At 50.5% G+C, this 7786-nt stretch overlaps 1 protein-coding gene across 1 annotated transcript in view; it reads left to right on the top strand.

The window, feature by feature from the left end:
* Positions 1 to 2178: 2178 nt before the first annotated feature.
* The window catches only part of LOC102853311 (mediator of RNA polymerase II transcription subunit 10-like), a 6900-nt gene continuing 1292 nt past the window's right edge, over positions 2179 to 7786 (top strand). The window contains exons 1-3 of the mRNA XM_006901300.1: positions 2179 to 2303; positions 3086 to 3169; positions 6188 to 6290. Coding sequence (XP_006901362.1) covers positions 2182 to 2303; positions 3086 to 3169; positions 6188 to 6290 — 309 coding nt within the window. The 5' untranslated portion in view covers positions 2179 to 2181. The remainder of the gene's footprint in view (positions 2304 to 3085; positions 3170 to 6187; positions 6291 to 7786) is intronic.

The following is a 7786-nucleotide window of genomic DNA, read 5'->3' as shown; positions in this document are numbered from 1 at the left end:
GGTCATCATCTGCCCTTGGAAGCCAGGCTCTGCCTTTGCTAGATCCAAACTCTGCTCATAAGGCCCAGACCAGCTTCAGAGCACAGGCCTCCAGGCCAGGCCACACCCCAACCCAAGCCCTGTCCACACTTAGCCCCATATCTTCACCCAGTGCTCAAACTCCAGTGCTCAGGCCTTCCTCCCAGTATGTATGCCTCACCCCAACTCAGAGCTCAAATGCTGCCCTAATATTCAGGCCCCGTGGCCAACAATATGGATTAAATACAGATTGAACCTCAACATCAAGAAAACACAAATTCTCACTATTAGCGCAATTGGCAACATCATGCTAGGTGGAGAAAAGATTGAAACTGTCAACGAGTTCATCTTTCTTGGATTCACAATCAACATCCTTGGTAGCAGCAGTCAGGAGATGAGGAGACATACTGCACAGGGAGAGTCTGCAGTTAGGGACCTCTCCAAACTACTAAGCAACAGTGATATTAGTTTGAGTGCCAAGGTGCATCTGATTCAGGCCATGGTCTTTCCAATCACTTGGTATGTATCTGAAAGCTACACAATAACTAAGGATGACAGAGGAAGAATTGATTCCTTTCAGCTGTGGTGTAAGAGAAGAGAACTGAACAACCCATGGACTATCAAAAGAGCAAACAGATATGTCTTGGAGAAGGTGCAGCTAGAGTGCTACTCTGGGTGTGTTTCTGGAGAGGCTATTCCTTGGAGAGGGACATCATGTTTGGAAAAGTGGAGGAAGAGAGAAAGAGAGAAACACACTCTATCAAATGGATTGACAGTGATTGCAGCAATGGGCTCAAGTGTGTCAGGGATTGTGAGCATAGCACAGGCTAGAACAGGGTCCAGATCTGTTCTTCGTTAAGGTTCCTATGGGTCTCATGTAACTTGAAGGCATCTAACAACAACATATACAGATGACACAACCTTGCTTGCTGAAACTGAGGAGGACCTGAAGCACTTGCTTCAAAAGGTCAAGGACTATAGCCTTCAATACGAAGTTCTACATCAAGAAGACAAATATTCTCACTACTGGTCAAATTGGCAGCATCAGGATAGATGGAGAAGAGATTGAGGTTATTAGCAATTACAGCTTGCTCAAATGCACAATTAACACTCTTGGCACCAGTAGTCAGGAAATCAAAAGATGAATTATATTGGGAAAATCTGCTGTCATGGACTTCTTCAGAGTGCTGAAGAGCAACGATGTCAGTCTGCATACAAAGGTGCGCCTAATCCAGGCTGCAGTCTTCTCAATTATGTGTTATACTTCAGAGAGTTAGACAATGACAAAGGATGACAGAAGAAGAATAGATGCCTTCAAGTTGTGGTTCTGGAGAAGAGTCTTGAACATACCATGGACTGCCAAGAGAACAAATCAGTCTATCTTGGAGAGGGTAAAGCCAAGCCTAGCCAAGGCTAGGGTTTTGAAGCTCTGCCTCACTTACTCTGGGCACGTGGCTAGGAGAGATCGGTCCCTGAAGAAGGACATCATGCTTGGAAGGGTGGACGGACAGCATAGGAGATGGAGACCCCAGATGAGATGGATTGATACAGTAACTGGGGCTATGGGGGTTGGTGTGTCGGAGTTAAGTGTGACTGGCTCAGGCCAGGGAAGGGTTCAGAACTGCTGTACATAGCTCGGGTGACTCAATTGCACATAAAAACAATAACATACTATGACAGGTTTGGAAGCAGGAGAGGCATTCACTTCTTAAATTAACAAGTCTCCGGAAACTCTATGAACTTTGCTAAATGTAGTTGTAGAGGGGCTTCAGGCCTTTTGTTCATAGGATCGCTATGAGTTGTGCTCAACTCAAAGGCAATCAACAACAACAAGGTGTTGTCACCTGTCTCCTGAGGGCCGGCCTTGCCCTCACCAGCCTTGTTGCCCCCGCCCCGCCCCTAGACCAGGTCCCGCCCCCACCTAACGCCTGACTGTGTCCCCGGTTCTGGAACCCAACTCCAGGTGTAGGCCCCGCCTCCTTAGTTAAGTCCCCGCCCAGAGGCGGGAGCGGCACTCTCATGGCCCCGCCCCCAGCGCACCGGCCACGCCCACTCACCCTCTGAGGAAGCGGAAGTGCCGGCGGGTCGGGCGGAAGCAGGAAGCAGGCGGTGGGCTGGGCAGCGGCGTTGCTATTGCGGGTCTCCTGGAGGAGCGTGGGCGCGATGGCGGAGAAGTTCGACCACCTGGAGGAGCACCTGGAGAAGTTCGTGGAGAACATCCGGCAGCTCGGCATCATCGTCAGCGACTTCCAGCCCAGCAGCCAGGCCGGGCTCAACCAGAAGCTGTGAGTGCGGGTCCCCGGGCGGGCGGGCAGGAAGCGGGGCGGGATCTGGAGCCCGGGAGTCGCCTGCCCCGAGGGCCCTCTTGGAGGTAGGGCCGTGGTGGGGCAGTCTGCAGTTCTGGGCCCATCAGGGCGACTAGGGTCTGCCTGCCCAGGTGCCGCTGCTTTCCGCTCGGCCCGGCGACCTCCCGGGAGTCAGATCTCGGCCCCGCAGGAGGACGCGGTCCACGCAGACCAGGCCCCGGAGGGAGGACAGCGGCCGCGCAGACCGGGCCCCGGAGGGAGGACAGCGGCTGCACCGCCTCCCGCTGCTCGAACCTGGGTGTGAGCCTCTGGGGTGAGGGCCGGTGGGAAGGAATATTTCATAGTGACCCTTTCGCTGGTCAGAGTGCTAGGCCCTGGGAGTTCAAAAACATCCCGATCAGTTCATCTGAGATGCAGCCCGTCCCCGTCGCTGGGTAACATCCCAGGAACTATCAGAGCTTGATGAGTCCAATAATTCATGAGGAACCCAGAGGGTGAGTGGCACTTGTCCAGGGTGAGGTGCTTGAGCTGCAGCCCCTGCCCCCAGCACTTCAGTATAACGTCGTAAAATCCCGTTGTTTTTTGAGAGGGGGTGGTTATCGTTCTCATCAGGTTCTTTGAAGGGCCAGCCGTTCACCACATGTTGACAGTGTCTAGGTTAGAAGGAAATGAACACCTGTTTGAGGCCTTACCGGGGGCTCTGCAGGTGGTGTTGAGACATCAGAATTCACCAGTGTCCCCTGATTTTTGTCTTTGCACAGGAATTTCATTGTTACTGGCTTACAGGATATTGATAAGTGCAGACAGCAGCTTCATGATATTATGGTGCCTCTCGAAGTTTTTGAGTGAGTATCCTGTCCTGGATTTGTTGGGTAAGAGACCGGTTTGCTTGTGTGACAGCTCCTTCCGTCAGAGGTCATCACTGTGAGGTCAGCAGGGCCTGGAACAGTCAGCGACCAGCAGACGGAAACCTGGCTCCCATGCAGCTTCCACTCTGATGGGATTCAAAGTTTGACTAATTAGAGGTGTGAGAGACTCCCTGGGCGTGTGATCAGATACAGGACACACTTTTCCTTTTAGTGGGAAATGATAGATTTGTTGGTAGGTGCCATCAAGCATGAGCCTATCTGAATGAACCCTATCCTATCCTGTACCGTCCTCACAGTCCCCTGGACAAGCCCTTTGCTGTAGTCACTGTGTCAGTCCACCTGGTTTGAAGGTCTTCCTCTCTTTTGTTGTAGACCCCCCCTCCCCTCCCTTTCTAAGCATGTTGTCCTTCTCTAAGGAATAGTCTTTTCTAGAAATACTCCCAAAGTATATGAGAGGAAGCTTCGCCATCTTTGCCTCCAAGGAGCACTCTGGCTGCACATTCTCTTAGACGTAACTGTCAGTTCTTTTGGTCAGCCCATGGGTATTCAATACTCTGCCCCGACACCACAGTGCAGAGGCACTAGTTTTTCTTCTGTCATTTTTATTCATTGACCAGCTCTCAGCACTGTAACAAATTTTAGTAGAGCTCCCAGATTATGACAGACTAGGAGAATGGATTGGCTGTGCACTTCTGAAATAGTAGGCTTTGGAAAATCTTACGAAGTAGGTCTCAGGTCAACTATATTATAAAAAAACCTTACAGCGCAACCAGTTGAAAAGTGGTCTTAGAATTCCCAGCGTGTCCCTATAGTGCACATCCTAGAGGATGATAATGTTCCCTCTGGTGGCTTAGTGGTTAGAGTTGCACTGCCAATGTGAAGGTGGGCAGTTGAGATCCACCCGCAGCCCCAAGGGTAAGATGGGCAGTCACCTCGCATGCAGTTTGCAGTCTTGAAAACTGGCGGAAGGTTAGCTATGAATTGGTTCTGAGTCCATGGCAGTGCATTTGAGTAGGTGGGGGGAAATGACCCCCTGTCTGCTGTAGGTCGTTTGGCACCTCCTGAAGTCATGGCTGGAGTGTCCGCTGGAGGTCCTCCAGCCACAGACCATCCACAGGTACACTGAGTCAGATCTATATGTTAACAAGAGCCCCCGGTGATTCTTAGCTATACATGTTTCACCTGGAGGAGCAATAAAAATCACCTGGAAATCTTGTTAAATGCTAGAGGCTTTTTCAGGAACCTCTTGAAATGCTAAAGAGTTAGGATATCAGAAGGCACTTGTCCTAAGCTGTGTTATTTTCATTTACTTCTGATGCATAAGTTGGACAGTGAATAAGGAAAACTGAAGATAAATTAATGTGTTGGAAAAAATGTTGGCGAAGAGTATTGAGGATACCATGAACTGCCCAAAGAACAGACAAGTTCATCTAGGAAGGAGTGTGGCCAGAGTGCCTCAGAGCCAAGGGTGGTGGGACTTAATGTCACAGTCTTTGGTCATCGTGTCACAAGGAACCAGTTCCTGGAAAAGGATACCGTGCTGGGAAGGGTGGAAGGTCATCAGAGAAGGGAGAGCCGCTCAGTGAGAAGGACTGGGCTGGTGGCCGGCACGGTGGGCTTGTGCACAGGTCAGGCAGGGTTTCAATACTGTGAGTCACTATGAGTCAGTTGACTTGATGGCTCCCAGCAACAACATTATCTGTGTCGTTGCCCGAGTCGATTCTGACTGACTCACACCTCTATCTGGCTGCTGAGCCATAAATCTTCACGAGAGCAGACTGCGGCAGTGTTCACCTCCAGCCGGCCGGTGAGTTGGAACTGCTCAGCTCTTTTCCTCCAGCAGCAGTTCCACGGCCTGCAGCCTTACTCTGTGTTAGGAGTGACTCTGCAACGCCTACCCGCTGCTGCGGTGGAAATAAAGCTTCTCAGCAGGGACTCGAACTGGAACGAACCCCCTCAAAGCCCTCTTCGTACAAATGCCAGCTGAAGTGGAACTGAGGTGTGAAGCTAGCTGGGTTTCCCGACCTCCATCTGTTACTAGAAGTGACGTGAGATAGCTTATAAATGAGGGACTCTCTGTTAACTGGGCCCTGGATAGTTTCATCCATAAGATAGTCACTTTCTGGTCCTTACTTTTGGCCATTTTTTTGTGTACTGTTGAGCTGGAAACTAGAACTGACCCCTAGGTGACCTTCCAGCATGATTTCAGAGGCAGTAAATCCCATGGTATATATAGTTTGTAGAGTTTCCAGAGGTACCTGGTTTAGGAAGTGGATGCCCCTCCTGTTTACCAACATGAATCAATCTGGAAGCTCATCTAGACACTGTACGTAATGGGTAACCATTATGGGATTTGACAGGAGTATTGAACAGTGTGCAGCATCACAGTAAGACCTAGTTGGAAACTCTACAAGGGTACAGAAATGATGTCAGTTATAGAACAGAGTTCAGGTTTTTTGTCTAAAGCTCACAGTCGTATTCTGCTTGGTGACACTTATGAGACAGGTGCTGTTACATTTGGAGGAACACTCTTCCACTTTGCACATCACTCTTTGTCAATGTGTAGTGTGAAGTAACCTGGGTTTGCTTTTACGCTGAACCTTGTACCATGGGGTATTAAATACCAGAATGTTTTGCCAGTGTGGACAGTGTTTGGTGGAGTGCCCAGTTGTAAAACAGATTTGGAGCAGGAGTGGCATCCACTTCCTAAACCACATGCCTCTGGAAACTGAGCTTGAAGATGTGATGCTTGTTAGGGAAAGGCAGTAGGTCTTTTGTTCACAGAGTCACTATGGGTCATGTTCAACTTGACAACAATCAACAGCAACAGCAAATCTCACGGGAGGAGATTCCTTGTCCTGCAGAGCAGCTGGTGGATTCGAACTTCATGCCTTGGGATTGCAACACAATTTCTTAGCACTAGGCCGCCAGAACTCTCCCCAGAACACAAGTGTTGCCCACAAGAATATTAATAAGGGTGTTCCCTGTGCCCAGGTACATAGATCAAGGCCGAAACCCCCAGCTCTACACCAAAGAGTGCCTGGAGCGAGCGCTGGCGAAAAACGAGCAGGTGAAGGGCAAGATCGACACGATGAAGGTGAGGCCAGAACAGAGTGCTGTGGGGGACCCAGGGGGCTGGGAGCTGAGGGTGGATCCTTCGGTGGTCAGGCCAGAACAGAGTGCTGTGGGGAACCCAGGGGGCTGGGAGCTGAGGGTGGGTCCTACAGAGTGAAGGTGAGGCCAGAACAGAGTGCTGTGTGGACCAACCTGCAGAGCTCGCTCGCTGACACCTGGTTCTCTGTGTGGTTGCTAGGACTTCTGTCCTTGCGATGAGTGTGTGGTCCTGAAGCCACATGTGACATGGTGACAGCCTCCCTTTGCTAAGGACTGGGTTAGGTTTTGTGATACCACATGTTTTGTTTGCTGAACTCTTCTGGTTTTGTAAGATGTTAGGTTCTCGTGCTCACCTTTGTGTGCATGTTCTCTGACTCCTCTTTGGGGACTTTGGAGCCTGTGGTTTGGCGTAAAGAATTCTGAAATGTTTCTTTGTCATCTTGCTTGTCAGCGATTTCCTCCTTGCACCTTAGCACCCCATCCTTTCTGAGATGTCCCCCAGAGTCTTTGTTTTGGTGAAGTTTTGAAAATCCTGCATCTTGATGAAATGCAGCATCCTTTTCTACGTTGACTTAGGTGCAGCTCAGATGAGGGTTGGGGCTGAGTGTTGCTGCCTTGAGCTCTTGTTTCTGTTGACTTCCCTCTTCCTGAGGGTGCAGTGAGGGAACCCTGGTTCCCTACTCCTTTCCTTTAGGGTGTCTTATTCTCATAGCTGTCTCTGCCTGCAGCTCTTTGGACTTCTCTTTTCTCTTGATTCTGCCCCCTCTCCTGTTGGGTAAGCTCAGTGTCACAGAAAACTGCTTATTCTGTTGAAGACCCTGTGCCTGCTCTGGTTAGACTGGGGCTCAGGTACCTACCTGATCAGCATCTGGTCCTCTGAGTGCCCAGAGGGCGTGACCAGTGTCTGACTGTCTGGGTGCTCGAGGTTCTTGGCCGAGTCTAGGCGCAGGGCAGTGGTGGGACAGGCAGGACTCCGGTACAGGCTGCAGTGTGTTCTGGCGTCCAGTCTAGGAGATGTGGTCCTGCTGGGAAATGCTGCTGGAGGGTGGCTGTGTTTACTGAGGGGACAGAGCAGGCTCCCTGTCCCTTTGTCACCTTCCCTTAGAGGGAGTCCCTCTGCCTCTCTGGACTGTGTGGACAGTCTTACTGGAAAAGTTCTTTTAAGAAGCATAGATATCTGTCTGCCAACATTGCGTTTCCCACGCATGCCTGATCAAGTCTCTGCTCCCACCACCTGCGCCTCTGGGTGGGTCACCCTGTGGCCACGCAGCGTGTCTTCCTTGGCGCTGCTTGCCCCTTGGTGTCCTGGACTTAGGACTGAGTTCTGTGGCCTGTCTGTCCAGCGCTCCACACCCTTAATATTCAAACCCCAGGTTTGAAATGTCTGAAAGAGCTTTGGACTGGAGTCCTTTTTCGATTGGCCATTGTAGATGATCGAAGTATGCTTCTTACTTTCCTTTTTTCCCCCCGTTATTTTTT

This window comes from Elephantulus edwardii, unplaced genomic scaffold, assembly GCF_000299155.1.
Source record: "Elephantulus edwardii isolate Elephantulus edwardi_28Jun2011 unplaced genomic scaffold, EleEdw1.0 scaffold00317, whole genome shotgun sequence".
Lineage (NCBI taxonomy): Eukaryota > Metazoa > Chordata > Mammalia > Macroscelidea > Macroscelididae > Elephantulus > Elephantulus edwardii.
This window is presented reverse-complemented; position numbering and strand designations above follow the sequence as displayed.